The sequence below is a fragment of the Pempheris klunzingeri genome, chromosome 23 (assembly GCF_042242105.1).
Source record: "Pempheris klunzingeri isolate RE-2024b chromosome 23, fPemKlu1.hap1, whole genome shotgun sequence".
NCBI classification, from domain to species: Eukaryota; Metazoa; Chordata; class Actinopteri; order Acropomatiformes; family Pempheridae; genus Pempheris; species Pempheris klunzingeri.
The window spans coordinates 7,593,796-7,612,351 of record NC_092034.1 but is presented as its reverse complement, the minus strand read 5'-3'; the positions used below and the strand labels follow the sequence as shown (position 1 = coordinate 7,612,351).

The 18,556-nt window shown below is 40.7% G+C and overlaps 1 protein-coding gene across 1 annotated transcript in view; it reads left to right on the top strand.

Moving 5' to 3' along the window:
- arap2 (ArfGAP with RhoGAP domain, ankyrin repeat and PH domain 2) overlaps positions 1-18,556 on the top strand; it is a 105,873-nt gene that overhangs the window by 39,590 nt on the left and 47,727 nt on the right. Inside the window, exons 10-13 of the mRNA XM_070854712.1 lie at positions 3,653-3,852; positions 9,004-9,089; positions 9,464-9,646; positions 13,896-14,070. Coding sequence (XP_070710813.1) covers positions 3,653-3,852; positions 9,004-9,089; positions 9,464-9,646; positions 13,896-14,070 — 644 coding nt within the window. The remainder of the gene's footprint in view (positions 1-3,652; positions 3,853-9,003; positions 9,090-9,463; positions 9,647-13,895; positions 14,071-18,556) is intronic.

The window sequence follows — 18,556 nt, the reverse complement described above, 5'->3', positions numbered from 1 at the left end:
ACATGTCCTGTAGTATGTGGTGCAGCAGAGCTTCAATGCCTGAAACAGCAAATAGGATAAAGGACACCAACGGGAGTCAACTTTTAGAATTAAGATTTGATGGTCACTGTAACGATAGAATTAAAAAAAAGAATGTCAAGCTACCACACATAAAAATTCGATTTTACAATTTAATTGTCATTTCATGTGTCATACAAAATACATTTTCATGAGTGGGGACTGATACTAGTGCCTTGGGTGAATGGGGAACCCTGAAGCTCACTATAAAGAGCAGTGCTTCCAACAGCAGGCCATGACGGTCATGTAGGCCAAGTCAAACTGAATATTAGATATCCTTTTTTAGTGTTTTATTCCTTTTGCCAAGAGTTGGATGAGAAGAACAATATCACTCTCACGTTATTTCGTTAATAAAGAAGATACAGCCAAGAGGTTAGCTTAGCTTAGCATAAAGACTGGAAATGGGGGGGGGGGGCATAGTAGCGTAGTGGTGGTTTGAACCTTGAACCTTTCTGTGTGGATTTTACATGGTCACCCCGTACTTGCGTGGGTTTTCTCTGGGTACTCCGCCTTCCTCCCATAGTCCAAAGACACTCAGGTTAATTAACCATTGGTAACCATTGATGATTCCAAATTGCACGTAGGTGTGAATGTGTGTGTGAATAATTGTCTGTCTCTATGTGTTGGCCCTGTGATTGACTTGGCTGTAGCCCCCTCGCAACCCTTAAGGATAAGCGAAATAGACAATGGATGGAAGAAAAAAAAAACAATAAAGATGGTGGACTTGCAAAGTATTTTTCTTTTCTGTGCTCTGAACAGAGGAGTTCATTGCCCTCTTACTTTACTTTCCAGATAATTACATGGGAGTAGTGTGGAATAACATGAGTGCTCTATTATTGTCGTTTGTGGCAATGAAGGTGGTGGTGGAGGCCTGTGCCTGCCAGGATGATTGACATATCTCAACAATATGTGAGATTGCTTGCACATTGTAATTTTAATGTAAACAGTGCTTGCTAGCAGTTAAGTTACAAAATGTATAATCAGAGCAAAGATAACAATTTTATTATTGTTAGCTTGTAGAAGGTAGTAATTTAACTCCTACTCCACCTCTTACATTTCTATTATTTTCTGTGGTTTGGGGGAAATTGTTTGAGAAAATCCTTAATATAATCATAGTTTGATTCAATTTTCCTTTCAGAATAATTTATTTTATATTTCCCTCTCAACCACCCGTGATCGTCAAAGCTGTAGTTTACTTTGTGGCCACAACTGAGAACAGCATTCATGTTAGATCTAAAACTCTGCGGCAAAGGAGACCTCCACATACGCCAGCACAGCTTCCCGCCTGCTTATGCTCCTCTGTGGTTTTGGAGGCCGTGTTGTAGTTCAGCAGAAGATGTGAGCAGTCATCTCTTTAGACGGGCCCTGGGCAGAGACTGGTGGGCACAGAACGGCTGAACCCAATCAACCTATCGATCTCTGCTGGGTTACTTTGGCGAGGCCAGCCCGATGCACATCCTCTGCTCCGGGCAAAAGCTTCCCCTCCCTATCGTCTCCTTTCCCCCTCATCTACCGTCTTTACCTCTGTCGCCAGGTTGCCATGGAAACCAGCGGTCCCATTTCTCCTTTCTAAGTGCTTCTTTCAGTCTAGCTAGGAATGACTCTCTCTCTCTCTCTCTCTCTCTCTCTCTTCCTCTCTCTTTAATTTCAATTTTACATCTCTGTCGATCTTGCTGTCTGGCCTCTTTTCTTATCCGGACTCTCACTTAAGCACACACATGCGCACAGATTGCTTGTTCCATGCACTTATCATACGTTCAGCTAATTTTGAGCTACTCGGTACATTCAGCAACTTCTTCAGAAATACATACACCATCCTCTCCATCAGAAACTTGCGCAGTCTGTCCCTGCGAGGCATCTTTATAAGTGCTCATTAGACAGTGATAGACATATCCCATCATTCCTGCGTGTGTGGGTTCCAAAAAGATCTCCTCGTTCCAGAAAACTAATGAGTTAGACATACAATAGATGGATTGAGAGACAGGTGAATGACTGTCCTGAAAGACGCCCAATTTGGGAGCTCCAACAGTTTTGGCATTTACTCCATATGTGTGTGGTGTGCATATTTATTTTAGATTTTGGATTTTTCTTTACCTCTCAACTTTCTCTCCCCCTCACAAAAAGACCTAGTGACATGTTTAGGGCACTAAGTATCTTGAAATCTGTGTCAAAATGTGGTTGGTGACATTTAGCCAATTTGGCATAATATACAGCCATACGTATATGGACACCATTCTTCTGGGAAGGATTTTTTAAATATTTTTTCTGCAGGAATTTGCTCCCATTCAGCCATAAGAGCACTGGTAAAGTCATGCCTTGACTGCTGGTGTTCCAGTCATCCCAAATGAGTTGCATAAGGTTATGGCCATGGCTCTGTGCAGGGCAGTTAAGTTCCTCCACACAAAACAGTGTCTAAAATATCATTATGTGTGTTTACATGCACTTAACCTGATTAAAAATAAATCCTAATCATGGTAGGGGATCCAAGAAACCTGGAGCCAATCCCAGCTGACACTGGGTGAGAGAGTGGGTACACCAATTAATCTGCAGTCAGTCACAGGGTTACCACATAGACAGCGACAGCCATCCAGGCTCACACTCACACCTACGGGCAGTTAAGAGTCACCAATTAACCTGCATGTCTTTGGACTGTGGGAGGAAGCCGGACTACCCGGAGAAATCCTACACAAGCACATGCAGAAAGGCCCCCAGGTTCAAACTGCAAACTGCATTTTGCAGGCCAGCAGATTCAAACCTGGAGGCAACAGAGCTAACTACTGCACCACCATGCTGCCCCTGATTACTGACCTGCTGTATCTATACCGGGATTTACAGTAACCAGGTTACTGCAGTGCATGTAAATGCAGTCTGCATTTCATGTGTTCACAGATGCAAATTTAATTTGTGTTATGGCCTGTAAGATTTCTATTGATTTTCCATATAGTTTTGGCAGTTATAGTGTAATTGCTGATGTGAGGGTAGTGTACTTTTTCAATCACTATTAATCATATTTGCTTGCATATTATTGTAACAAATTACTTTCATGTGTCCATGCTCTTAGACACATGGTGTGTTGTTATGAAGCCTTCAAGTTGCGCCCATGTTAACAGCATCGCCTATATTAACATTACTTTTTTAATTTTCTCAATTTCAAAGTGACTGAGGTCTTGATGCAAGTTTCAAAGGAACTGAAGTGTTGAACTTTATTTATTAATATTATTTTAAATGCATATTCAAGCTTTAAATGTGTTGCTTTTATAGTCTCCTTCCATTACTATTTCTCATCTTTCCTGAGTCTAACATAAAAATAATATCTTGAAAAAATACCCTCCATTAACACTTTATAGATTTTACTGGTGCAAGAGATTGATTTACCTGTCCCATCGCCCCCTCTTCCAATTCCACTATCAATTTCACCAAATCTGTTGCAATCACACATAGGCATACTTACTCAGCAGCCCCCCAAAACTACTCCAAACACCGCAAACCCCCGTAACCCTGCCAAGCTATACTATGTTGTTTAATTGCTCTCTCAAATCAAATCAATAACATTGAGACATTTGTTGGGGTGGGGGCAAAAAATCAATTGTTGCAGCTTCTCGACCGAGTCAGAACGGGAGAAGGAGGAGTGGATTGAAGCAGTCCAAGAATCGATTGCTGAGACACTCTCTGACTATGAAGTGGCAGAGAAGATCTGGTTCAATGAGGCCAACAGGAGCTGTGCCGACTGTCGGGCCCCGCAGCCGGAGTGGGCGTCTGTCAATCTGGGCGTGGTCATCTGTAAGAAGTGTGCAGGTAAGGCCCAGACATGTGCTGGTTTACTCTTGGCTTCTTTTTGCTCTCTGACTCTCTGATACAGATGCACAAGTGCTGGATAAACAACGTACATACTCTGATAAACAACCCTTTTTCTGATAGAAATGGAAGATGATTTTATGGATCTCTAATTTCTCAACAATATGTTATGAAACTTTACAGAAAAGAACTATGTAATTTGGTTCTGATTATAGAGAAACAGAGACAAAGTTCTGTTGTTTTGGTTAGTTAATTATAAAATGGGCGGTTTTAAATCAAAGTAAATATTTATTCATTATTTATTTCTTGAAACTTCATTCTAAAAAGATTTAATTTGAATGGTAAGATGACTGTTGTACTCTGAATAGACTCTAGATTATTCTATTTATGCTTTGGAATTACTTATTGTAAGTGTGCCAATTGAGTGTGTCCATACTATTTACCTTTAGTTAATCATATAGTTTTGTTTATGTCTTCCTGAAATGATGCAACCCTAACCCTAACCCTAACCCTAACCCTAACCCTAAAAAAAACTGTCCAAAATTCTAAGTCTTTAACCTATTAAACTTTTTGCACCTTACTTGAAGAGTTTCACTTCTTCTCATTTTAAAATGAAATGATCCGAGAAATGAACGTCATTCTTTGCTTGAACTGCTCACAAACCCCAGATTTATGTAATCGAATTTGCAGTAGGGGTTCACAATTCAACGCTGCCTACAGTATAGAGTCACAAGCCAAAGGAACCGGTTATAAAGATAAACGCACACCATTTTCTTTCTCAGTTTTTAGTTTTTTCTTTCTGAAGCAATACACAAACATTTATAGAGAGAAACAAAAAGAGAGGGAGCATGCTGCATATGAAACATTGTGAAGAAGACTCTGAAATATGCTTAAGTGAAAAAAGCTTGTTAATCTGTATGTGTGGTCTGGTGTTTGTGTGAGTGTGATTATGTACTCTGACCCAGAGGCTCTTTTGGAAGAAGTTCTCAGGTGATAAGCCACTTATGGGAGTCAGTGTCTGGCCTCTGGATTCTCTAATCTATTTGGCAATGCTGGATGGCTCAGATGAAATGACAACAAAGATTAAGCCACGGGCAAGAACTTAGGGGGGGGATCCCAAACTGCTTCTTGACCTGCTAAACATGATTAGAGAGAAGCAGTGGCCACGCTTGATGCAGAGGGATATTTGGTTGGTGTGTAGTTTTGTTTTTTTCCTCTTGCATGCTCCTACAGTACACACTCCTTCCCTCTTCAGATCTTTTCCCAGAGTCATAAGTTTTAATGCGATTCTTCACCTCACCTCTGCAAAGCCCATGTAATTGGTACGCATCAGATATCCAACATCCCTTTTCAAACACCCTTAAATGATTTCATTTGCAGGGGTGTTTAATATTACATTTTGTCGACAAGCTGGGAGAGAGAGGGTGAATTTCTGCAATGAGGAAGCTGTCCTCACACTATGCTCTCCTTAAATTAGGCGGTGGTCCATTTGGAATACCAATGACTGCTCATGCTTTTAATTAGCGCTCTCATGTCATGGACAATAAAAGAGAAATGCTGAACAAGAGAAGGAGGAAAGAAGTAATGAGAAGACTAATGGTGAAAATGATCCCACATTGGCTTCCCTTTTTTTATGCCAAGACAGAATGAATTTTAATAGTCTGCAGCTTTACTCTTTGATATGGAGCTATAGAATATTAGTATTTTAGCTTTGTTTGCAATTGAAGGACTGTTAATGTGCATTATTATCCATTTTAAAGAAACGGATATTTTTAGATATTAAAAGTTATTCACTTAACTTTTAATATCTCTTCCCTATTAGAAAGTGAGAATGTAAATGGAAAGTTTTCATTACAGAAAGCCTGTTCTAAATTCAAAAATAATCTGGGTATTATATCATATAAATAAGCTGAAAACAGGTGAGGCTGATACCTGCATGGCCACTTGGGTAAGTGCCAACAAGGTTTAATGTGACAACAGTGCTAACAGTGACATATTGTACAGTGGATATGGGTAATGTGAAAGCTGTTAACTAAAGCTGCTGCCTAATTACACATCCTGCCGACATATAGCAACATTAGCATTACTTATTAGTCCTGCTTGTGGCCACACAGTCAATGTAAATCCAATATTGACTCTCCTTTAGCTCGATTTTGGTCTCCATCAAAGCCTGAGGCAAATATCTGACTGTAAATGCACCCCAGGTTTCTCCAGCTAGTTGCTCACTTTGTCTGGGATTGTCAGGGATTATTTTCTGCTGGGTTGTCATTACATTATAAAGAGTTGTGTAGCCTTAATGTTTGTCTCATTTCCACATCTTTTGGTGTTAGAGCAAGTGTTTCTCTTTGATGATTAACAGAGGACATAGGTCCTCATCCCAACCCTTAAACTGATCAAACCCACATTCCTTAGTATGCTTAATTCCCCAATTACTAAAGCTGCCCATCTTTATACACAGTTCTTTTTGTTTCTTCTCTTTGCCCTGTCTCCCACTATGCATCCCAACCAACCAGAGGCCATGACATTTCTCCAAAGATTGGGAGGCCCCTGTCAACACATGTAATTACAATAAACTCCTTTAAACCAGGATGCAACTTGTAGACACGTCTGCTGGCAACAGTTGCCATGGCAACACAGAAAAGCAGTGCTCATTGCTTTGCTTTGTTTCCTTCTGACTCATTGAGTGAGAGGAAAATGGCACACAAGTACAGGGGTTGGAAAAGTGCTCCATGAACTGTCGCTAGGAAAGTTTTTAATTGGAAGCAAAAACCTTGGTGGGTTAGGCAATTTTTTTTTTTAATTCTGCAGTGATGGGGATGCCCTTTTGTGTGTTAAGGTTTTGGTTCCATTGGAAAGACATTTACAACAGGCTATTTATATCAGAAGATGTCACCATGTACCCATTGACACGTGCACATACACACTTTTTTTCAGTTTCATTACCCTTACACAAATGTAAATGGTCCTGTGGTGCTTAGTGGATTCAGCATGGCTGAAGCAATGCAGCAGGCGCTAAGAAAGAAATATTTTCACTCCTTCACAGGCAGATATGGCAAAATCCTGCTCTTTGGCAAGTATTTGTCAAGCTGTACTCACGTGATCTCAAAGACGGTAATTGGTCGACTCTTTTCAGTGTGACTTTTGGGGTTTGGACCGCGCTAATGCATCCACACTTGACACTTCCTTGTGTGAACTTCTGCCACAAACTATTTAGATTATTATTTGGGGAAGAAGGAAGTCCTTTCTATTAATTGCCATAGGGCTCAACTGAGATGTACACAGAATCTCTGAGAACAGACCAGCATGGAGGAGCATTACATTATTCTAGTGGTAAATTGTAATTGTAATAAGAACCTCCAGATTTGTGTTTCTACATTTTAAAAATGTAATGAGTTTGTTAAATTCTTCTAATAGAAAAAGATTTGATCAGGCATAACATCTGGCATGTAGCACGCATAAAAAAAGTGTTTCCCTTCTTAGAGAGACTTTTCATATTTTCAACAAATGAGATAATACAGAGCTTTTTGAAGGTTTCCATTTCAACACAGACCCCAAAGGAAGTTGTACATCACACATGGCTGATGTTCAACTGCGCTAGTAAAAGCTAGTAAAACAATTTGCACTACTGCATCATGCACCATTATACCCTGGCAAATTCCTTCTTATTATGAGAACTTACTTTGCAATACACCTAATTCTGATTCTGAAATAATGCCTTCTCAATCAAAGTGTTTTTCGTTAATATTGGTGAGCATGTCTCAAATGCATATGGTGTTCCACAGGTCTAGGTCCGCTCCGTTTTTTCATTATGCATGCGTCCACTCAGCTAAATTATACAACTACATGGTGTAAACGTTCATAGATATGCAGACGACGCAAGATTGTACATATTGTTTAACAGATTTGTTTAATGTGTTTATCAGATTTCCAACAGCATTTGAGATTAAATGGTTATGATTAAATTATTGTTTTTGCACATAGTACAATTCATAGTACAATACTATAGTACACTTGAATGTTGCCAGGATACCCATAGAGAAATAATAATGGGTTCAGGACTGTTATGGCATTAAAACTGGAGCTGTTCTTTGTCGTAAATGTATTCACCATTTTGACCACATCAAGCCTGACCGCAGAGGCATATGGCCTGGCATATTAGATTCAGAATCCACTCTGGGAGCAATTAGGCCAGTAAATTAATGTGACCTGCTGTCAAATTTAAAAAGCACGACAAATGAAGATATTTGTGAAGACAGCTCACAGCTTCAAATTAAAATCACATTTGGGAAAGCGTATCCGACTGCTTAAGGTTTGTGTTGACAGTGTCTATGGTTTTGCACCAATTATGAGATGTTGTGATGTTATGAGTTTGCAGAGTAAATAATGGTATCAAAAATGAGTTCCATGAAGGTTTCTCATTTGTAATATCTTAGGTAAGAGATAATTAAATGATTTCTAGTGTAAAGTGTCACTAGATCTGTGTCAGGAAGGCCTTTTCACAGCTCATGGCCCCACATTTTCATTCACAGCTGCTCTACTTGAGCATAGAAGACAGTCATGAGATCATGCCAGATCTAAATCTAAAATTATTCGCCTTTACACGCAGGACAATAATTCACATTCAAGCATACAGCGTGTTTCTGCCAGATGTATTATGCATGTATGCTCTGTCTTTGGCCACAAGCAACCCCAGAAGCCTCCCGTTCACCCAAATAAACAGGCCGACCCACAAACACAATGAATTACTCATGATTCATTAGCAATTAATGGCTCTCGTTCTGTGCTTTCATTTCCAATTAGGAGTGCTGAGGGAACTAAATGTGTCTGTTGTGAGTGAGAGAATGAGCTTCCAGTCATGCTCTGCTTCTTCATCTCGTAACTCCCTGTTTGTTTATTCCATCTCAAACATGTTGTGTGTTTGTGCGCACACTGTGTTGATTTCCGTGCATATATGTACATCTCAATTTGATTTTTTTTTCATGTTAACTTTGCAGGAACTCAAAGCATTGCCTTGACAGCCATGCGTATTTTAATATATCTAATCTACGAAGGTTTCATGAACCCAAGGGGCGAAGGAATTTCTGACCATTGCTTGTGTGTGTGTGTGTATCTGTGAACCCTCAATCCTGATGACTCTGTCCTGTGTTCCAGGTCAGCACCGCTCCCTCGGCCCAAGTATTTCCAAAGTGCGTAGCTTGAAGTTGGACAGCAGTATCTGGAGCAATGCACTAGTGGAGGTGTGTTCTGCATGCTGTTTTCCTTATGAGTGAAAACAACATCAATTCCCACTGGATATTCATTTTTTTGCACAATAAATTCCAACGCATTGTCATAAGGATTTAACATGACTCCTGTTTGACTGCTCATTAAATTTTGTGTGTCGAATCGCTAAATTAAGTACCATAACGGTTCAATGTGTAAGTTGGTCCATTGATTACATCTGCTCATGTAAGGAAATTAGAATATATATGGCTCTAAGTCTTAACCTTTGCTATTCTGCATTTAATGTTATTACCTTAATTGACTGTGGCAATTCAAACTATATGGATTGGTCTACAAATGATTCTCCCTTGTATTTGTCCCATTGCCATATTTTCTTTCAACCTCGCAGCTCTTCCTTGAGGTGGGAAACAAGAATGCAAACAGTTTCTGGGCTGCTAATCTTCCCTTGGAGGAGGAACTCTACAGCGGGGCTTCGATGGAGCTGCGTGCCACGTTCGTCCGCAGGAAGTACAGGGAAAGGAAGTACAGGAGGGTCCTGGAGGGCTTGCATGACGTGGAGCAGCTTAACCAGGTAAAACTTTCATAAAGAGCTGTCATAAGACACTCAGAAATCAGACACACTTAAAATGGATGTTAGTAACTACGCTTTGAGGTGTTCAGCCAGTACTCTGCTAACATCGGGACATATTCATTTTTACTGTTGTTTTCATTCACACATTAACACTGAGGTGGTGTTCCTGTCCTCTCTTACTGTGTCTTTAAGTGTGGCCTTAAACACCCTCGCTACATCAGTCTGTTGGTCATTTTCCTTTTGAACACTGCTGACACTGATAAGGGTGTGCATAAAATTCAATGTGTACACCTGCCTGGAAATGGCTGAGTACCTGCTATTATGGATTGGATAGTTCTGCTATCTAAATGATTTTTGACACAGTTGCATTAGCGGCATCACGTCCTGCTAGCATAGTGTGTAAGTAAAATATCAAGAAGCAAATCTATTTTGGATCTTGAATGGGTTTTTCCATAAGTGGTTACTTAACTGTTTTGCCGGTTGAACAAATTGCAGCAAAAGTTCACCAACCATGCAGCGATAAGTGGGCACCTACAATAGTTTCATATGTACTTCAAAAGAAACATGGTACATACTCCATTAGCTAATCCACTGAGCCTGTAAAAGCCCATATTTTCCTGAACTTTTGACCATCAGTAAAACTGCTCCATAAGTCTAAAAATGCCAAAGGGGAAGTCTCATTGATCTCAAGTGGAAGCAGGTTGGCTAAGGCCTTCTCTGCCAGTTTGTGGTTTAGGGTTTACTGCTCTGGCAAAAAAAGAAAAAAGAAAAAAGAAAAAAGCGCCTGTTTTTTGGCTTCTTCTTAAAGAGAGGGTCTTAAAAGCACAAAGCACTGAGCCTCCAAACAGCTAAGTTTCCACCTGTGTCAGCATTTACGCAGATCAGCCCCCTTGTATTGTTTTCTTGAGTGGAAAGGGAGGAATGGAGATGTAGAGAGAAAGAGGGAATGAGGGAGAAAAGTAAGGAAGAGATATACTAGCTAGCTAAGTGGAAAAGTGGATTAGGTTCCACAACAGAAACGCTTGGGTTGGTTTTATTGCGGCTTTGCTGGCTTTTGCGCGCGCGTGTGTGTGTGTGTATATGTGGGAGAGTGTACATGCGTGTGAACATGTGTGCTGCTCCACTAAGGATGTGTGAATTTGCTGTTATAGTGGGAGTGTTTTTTTTTTTTTTGCAGGGTGGTGAAGGAGAAGAAGTGTGACAGAGTCATAGAGTACAGCTGCCTAAAAGGGTTTGGCTACTGGAGAAGTGTGCATGTGTGTGTGCAGAGAGTGAGAAAGAAAGGGAGAAAGAAAAGGTGGAAGTGGGTGGTTGTGTTTGCTTTCTCTCTGTCTAGCCTGCCTTTATAAATGGACTCAACAGATTTGATAGGGATCAATGTGTCAGAGAGCGATTATATACACCGTGACTCAACATGTGTGTGTGTGGGTGCTAAAATAAAAGACTCAACTTATCTTAACATGAAGTAATAAATCATAAGAAAAAAATACAAAAAAAAAAAGTATTTTTAACATAAACAAGGACACTGAGTTTAATCTCACTGGACACGTTGTTCCAGTTCTGTGTCACACTTACTTACTGTAACACAAGTATGAATAAGAAGAAATAAAAGCTATATAAAACCTATTCCTTAGGGGGTCTTCTTTGGAACAAAGACAATAATACTAGCAATTTCCTCATTGACATTCATGCAAGTTTAAAATCATGCAATGGCATTTTAGCAAGTTTTATGGGCCCAGGGGTCATGAAACTCACTCAACACAAGCAGTAAATTACCGCTTTAAGTGTCAATTCAAGTAATGAAATAAAAATAAAAGTGTAGCGAAAGTGATTTATACCTGACTGCGTCGATATGTCTCTTACATAATGTCAACCGCGCTTATTCTGTTAAGAAGTCGTCGCTCCGGATCCCGCTTCTCCATTTCATGCCCTCTCTCTATCCCCCTCTCTATGTTTCTTAGTCCCATGTTCCCCATTAGAAGCTCATATCCCAGTGACCTCCACAGAGTCTCCGCAGGCCACATGACCTAGAGAGGGGGGTGTCAGAGGACCTTCTTATATCATTACGCACACACTCGCACACGCAGACACACATAAAACCTCCAGTGGCTGCAGTAATTGCTATGACACGGAAGGTCATTTCCAGAGACGATACAGAATAAGGCCAGGCTGCATGGGACTATTTTGCCATAATCTGACCCCGTCTTGTGTGTGAGCATGTGTGTTTGAATGTGACTCAGACAAAGACAAAGACATTTAGTGAATAAAGTCGTAACAACTGTGTAGAAATTATTACTTTTAATGTTTTCTTTTCATAAAGATGATTACGTTTTCTGCGTACACAGACATACATGGATGCCCGTGCTTGGGAACACACACATTCTTGAATATCTTTATCTCTGTGCAGGTCCTTTGTGTGGGTGGGCAGGTTATATTGACAGGTACTTTGTTTGTGTGTGTACTTTGCCTGTGTGTATATGCGCTGCCTCACCGTGCCTCACTTTCAGACGGATCTTGCTTGTTTGTGGCAGATCGATGCAGCTTACTGACTCGGTCCAAGTCTGATGAAAGGAGAGGTTGCTCGTTGAAATTCCGCTATTTGCCACTTGACTCCTCTGTTGATCCACTTTGTTGCGGGTCATTGTGCACAATGTCACATCAATTGACTGGTCTGATACAAAGAGACAGACAGACAGAGAAAATATTTTCCTCAGTCAGACTGTATTCTTCTGAGTCTTTTTTATCTTGCTTCTCTTTGCCAGCTCACCGAGTGAAACAGGTGAACAGTTTTAACAAAGCCTGTCTGCATGGCTAGACGGTACATATATATAATTTTCTGCTCCTATTAAACGAGGAATTCAACATCATGTATTTATAGAAGCAAAAGTTTTGGTAGGAGTCAAAAAGTTAGGTAGTCTATTGAGTCTCTCTCTTCTCCTTTTTTGGCAATTCTAAAAACTATTGCTCCATTAAAGACATTTTAGAATTTCTGTATTATTTTAAGTATTATAGATTGACAGGTAAGTATCTTTGATTGACGGGTGTCTCAGCCTATCACAGCCTGCCCGTTTCAGTATGACCTCATTATGTATGTGCATTTTGATATGCTGCGATTATAGGCAAACATAGACTGGATAACCTGAGAGTTATATATATAGTATAGTACTATATATAGTAAATATATTATGCCATATATGTCATATAAATATTCTGATGTTCCATTAAGTACACAAAGCAATGTGTTGTAGGATGTAACTGTATGTTTCACGTTATCCTTAACAATTTTTAAAAAATTTGAACTCCAACTGACTAAAGGCAAACTGATCTTTCATTATTAAGTCGTGTGGAGTCTATTCACACCCTTCATTTCAACATTTCATATCGAAGTTATGTTTTGTATTGCATTACTTATTTGCCAGTTTCATTTTGTATGTAACTTTGATACTTGGTGTGTTTTAAAACAGTATATTCAGTCTTTGCCTTTCTCTATGCCTCAGTGTGCTCGGCTATTGTTATTTGCTCAGCTCATTCTTATTCAGGCCTACATTTCCACATTGCTCCTCGAAAATGTTGAGTTCATTATGTTTAATATGGCCCATTTGTCCTGTTCTTATTTGCTATATTCGGGTTTTTTTTCTCTCGCTGGGATTAGAGATTTAATGATTCCCACAAAGAGTATTAAAGTTTGATCTTATTTTAACTTCTCTTTTGAGATCAGCGGGCGGAACTCAATTCTAAACTTTATATGGTTTTCTGACGCCGCTTTATGGACTCTTTGTCCTCTATCAACCGGGCATACACACACCGACACACGGAGCGACACCACGCTGCTCCTCCTACACAAGGAAATGAGACCATACTCTCTTTTCCAGGGATTTCCACTGGCTCATTGTCTGGGATGTGAATTTTTTAAAGGTATTAATCCAGCTATAGAAAGCTACTTAGGAATGCAATGAGCCGCAACTGCACTTATTCATTCTTTTATTAGTCTATCACACCAGGAAGCGTTAAGTGGCAGGTGGACTTGCATGAATAATGTTTGTGACCACTAAAAATCAGCCCCATGAATCTTAGTTATAAATATGTCAAAATTACAAATACATTATTATCTGAGGCATACATTATTGAGGAATTTTATGAATGGGGTTGAGACCTCATGGGACCCATAGTGGACCGAGCTGAAGCACAGTGCAGAGACTGTCCTCTGGTGCTGTCCCTTTTTTTTCAATCCTGTTGTATGTGTGTACAGGCACTGTGTGCTGCTGTGGTGCTTCCTGACGTGCTGCAGACCATGGCGCTGGTGTTCAGTGGGGCAGATGTTATGTGCGCCACCGGGGATCCAAACTTCTCCACCCCGTATCTCTTGGCCCAACGTGCTGGACAGAGGCTACAGATGGAGTTCCTGCATCAGAACAAACTCTCTGGTAAGCAACTGCCAGCGCCCCTTTAAGTTACTGTCAAGCTTTGCCTTTCTGCACACATGCAATTTACAGTCATAACAGTTGTGGATTCACCATTTGAAATTTGTTTGAAACAGCAAGTCTGTAATTTAACACAGAAACAGTCCCAGGAGATACCAGTTATAGCTGTAGGTAGCCAGCTAACATATGCTAACTCACTGAGTTCACTGTCTAATGTTTCCAGCTGACTCATTAGAAAAATTATTCTTACACTTGATGGCTACATAATTTATATAAAAGACTGAAGCTAAGTCTTAAGGTGCTCATTCAATAACAAAGTTTTGGCAGGAATAGAGGAAACTTTTCCATGGCCAGTGTTCAAACCAGGTGAGGTGCTGGACCACACAGAGAGGCAATGAAACAGAGTGACTCATATATTATCCTGATCAGACCTAAAGAAAAAAAAAAAAAGGAAAGCAAAGAGCTGACACACTCGAATAAATCTGTGAAAAGGTTTTAAACTAGGTGTGCGAGTTGGAGTTTTACGGCGCCACATTGTCTTTATACTTTAACAAGCCAATCATGTTTAAAACTCACACTCACCGCTGTGCCGTCATGTTTATAAAAGCACAGCAGGATCCTTTTTTTCTGCTGCCATGAATAGGAAATGAAGGCAGAAAAACCCACAAATTTGACGCCGGCGTTTTTTAAGTAAAAAATTCTGTCTTTCTCTCTCTCTTTCACTTTTCTTTTGTCTCTCGCTCTCCTACTTTCACCCAACTCTCCTTTATATTACCCACCTCATGTTCCTGGTGTCGGAGGCACGGCACAGATGTGCTGTGTTCTGCTGCTTCCTCATGACGGGTGTGTTTTGTTTGTGTGGTTTGGCACAGGGCTGATGATAAGAATGTGTTAGATTAAAGGAGTGGGAGAGGCCGTTGGCTGGGGCCGCGGGGAGACTTTCTCGGGGCCTGTATTTTACATAATGTATGCGCTGCATCTGTGCACACTCGCCGGCACCGAGCCTGTTAGGGACTCCTAATTTCTAGCTTGGGTCACCTGGTCGCCATGGTGACGGCCATTACTTGGAGGTGTGTGACAAGACCCACATCCAGACAGACAGGCGGACACATACACACATTCATGCACGTGGTATTGTCCATCCGAAATGTGTAGCATGCAGACAATCTCTATGTGCTCATTATGTGTCTGGAAGTTGTAGGGCTTCATCATTAACAAACAGACAAACACGGAGCTAACAAGACTCTTCCTGTAGAGATGGAGGTCCAACTAAACTGACCAACTACTGCAGGCAAAAAGGACCTAGGTCAGGGAGGTTACCTAGAACCAAAATGTCATGCTGACAGATTCACAATGTTCCTTGGCTGCAGTGGAGATCTTGCCTCAGGGGCAAGATTCAGTGCAGCACTTTGCAAGTTGGGACTATGTGGCAGAGTGGCAACACGGAAGCTTCTGCTAAAAATGACACAAGACGTTAACCCTGGGTCACATGCAACATTAAAGACGGCGTCCTGTTTACTTCAAAACTGACAACCTGCAACCACAATCTTTCTTTCAGATCCTAAAATATCAGCATCCCCAGGAATTATGGGCACTGTGGTTTATTTTGAATCAATTCCCATATTTACTGTCCAGCTGTTGTAAATACCCACCAGCACTCCAAACCTATTGTTAATCCTCGTATTAGGGTTCAGACTGAATGAATTTGAATAACAAAAGATATAAAATATCTCCCAGCTTGAAATTTTGCGATCTAATATAATGTGTGCCCCGTTCTATCTGGAAATACGATCGTGTAATACTCATATGAGGTTTTACGACGAGGTTTATTATTACATCAATCAAGATCTGACAGCTCTCATTCGCAAGCCAAATGCCCACAACACATTCAGCTAAGTTTGGAAACAAATGCCAATCATTTCATTTCTCTCAGGTGGGCGATAATCTGCACTGTAAGTGTACGTGATTTTCAGCTTAATGTCTTCTTTCATCACTTTAGTCGAGTCGATGATATGTGAAGAGTTTTTTTTTTTTTTTTTTTCAAACTGATCAACTGGCAGGGCAACGCTGCCATCCTCTCCAGCAGGCTTAAAAAGCTGGCTGTAAAATGCTATAAAAACAATCCTACAAATGCGATTCGTGAAACTACAGTGAAGAAATAGACTATTATGGTGTGCTGAAAAGATTAAGGCCCCACACAAAGCACTGTCCAAATTCCCCGTTTGACATTTTCCTCCCGCCGTACACATTGTTACAACACACAAAGCTGTGGAAAATGGCGTCTGCATTGTTTTTGTGTGCATGCAGCCCCCAGAGTTTGCAGAAAAAGACTTGTGAAATTTTTGATTAAACAAAAATTGAACTTTTTCAGTTGCTGTGCTCAGTGTTAGTGTCTGGCAGAAAGCGGGAACAATTCAATACCCATATGACACCATCCCCACTGTATAGCGTGGTGTTGACAGAGGGAAGATAGAGGGAAGAATGAAAGGATGCGCATAGCAGCTAATATTGAGGACAAAACAGAGTTCAGAGTTGTTTTAGAGTTTCAGACACCTCAACCTCGGTTGACAACAAGACAGCGGCTGCACACGTGCGAGGTTAAGTAAGGACAGATGTCTGCTGTCATGTCACTCCGTGCATATCTGCGGTGTCTGTGTGCTTACCATTTCTCCCCTTGTTTCAAACCACAACAAGGACACACTTCATGCCTCCATTTAACCACCACATGGTGCTGTAAACCAGATAATACACTGAATGAAATGGAGGGAAATGTGGTTATTTGCCGTATTCACTATCCCCCTGGTGCGGGATATGCCAGCAATAAGCCATCGTCACACGCGCCGAACAATTCTCACTCTCAACAACTATCATCTAAATTGGAGCATTTCTTAGTGTGAAGAAAACATTGCTGCTGTGTCTCTTCGGCGTGAATCATGCTCCCCGTTTGTAAAGATAAAAAAAAAAAGGAAAACCCTTCATTTCCCTTGGATATAGTGTATCAAAACAAAGCTGTCAGCCTGCTTCTCCCACAACCTTCCCCGCTGTCCCCTCCCTCCACAGCGGCTCATTTGTAACTCCAGCGTCAGGACTTTGCCACTTCATTACCTCTTTTTCTCTGCCTATATGCGAGTGCGTGCATGTGAACCTCGACGGACCTCGTTGTCCCGCCCACACCTGCTTGCCACAAAGCACCCAGGGATATTGTAAGAGCATGTTCATTTACATATCCCCTTCCCAGATTCCATTAAAATAAAGGCAATGGCAGGTCTCCGAGGCAGTGTCTCTTCACATTTTAGGACCCTCTAAGGGCAGCCTCAATGATGGATCTATCTCTTATAGTCAACGGCTTCCACTGCGGTGGTTTCTTGTATATTTTTAGGTTCCTTTACCATTTTTTATATCCAGTGTATTCCCTTATGTTACACTCAAGAGGCTGCATGAATGAAAATGAAACCATGTGATATATGTATATGGTTGATGGCCCTCCTTCAAGTTTTGTTTTTATCACTGGAGACTTTAAAACTTTTAAGGTCGGTGATTTTCCATTTGGCGTCAAGTTGTGCCAAAACAGACAAAGAACCAAAGAAAAAACCTTTTAAAGAAACATTTTTTTGGCTCCGTTTAAGCTAAATTTTAAAAAATGAACACACATCAAATATGTCACATGAAAATCTGTTACGGCGCAACTCATGTCTAAGTGTGCTGTCACCACTGTCTGTCCTGTCACATGTAAGTGTGAAAATGGTAATGGATATGGCACCAGGCGCCGAATGAATGCTAATTTACAGTCTCGGTGGTTGAGGAAATAAATCTCTAAGTAGGCAGTTGTGGGTTTGAAATTCCCCGAATAATCAGTGTCTCACCAAGGTCTCTACACTTAAGTCAGTCTTGATAAAAGCATCAATGTACTAAAACTGCACTATAAATCAACAAAATGTGTCCATTCCCCACATCTTGCTGGCTAATTTAACAGTTACAGAGAGCTGATGGTGTTGCCAGCGTTGCTGTAACATCCAGATTTGTGGCTTAAACGGACGACACAGAGGAGCAATTTTGGCAAACAAGCACAGTTTATTAACACACAGAAGAAGTTTCAGTCCTTGGATATGTCACTCTCTGTGCTGGTGCCACTGGTCCCTGTGTGGCTGGAAAAACAGTTTGGTAATTAGTTCTTAAATGCTGCAGGTGCATAACATTAACCACCTGCCACTTGGCCTCACTTCCATGACACCAACATGCTGGATCCATTTACACAAAATACACACCTACCAATTCCTTTTTCAATTAATTGACGCAGGTTATTTGAAACCTGGTAGATGGATGTACAATTTTAAGTTTGCCTTTATATACATGCTACTGGAAGATGTCTTGTATTTTTGAAGTTTGACCTTCAACTCTGGCTTGTGATTCTATGTAGGATTGGCCAAATGACAGAAATAAAATTCATCAGCAAACTTGTCATGTTTAACCACCTATACTCTGGTACGTG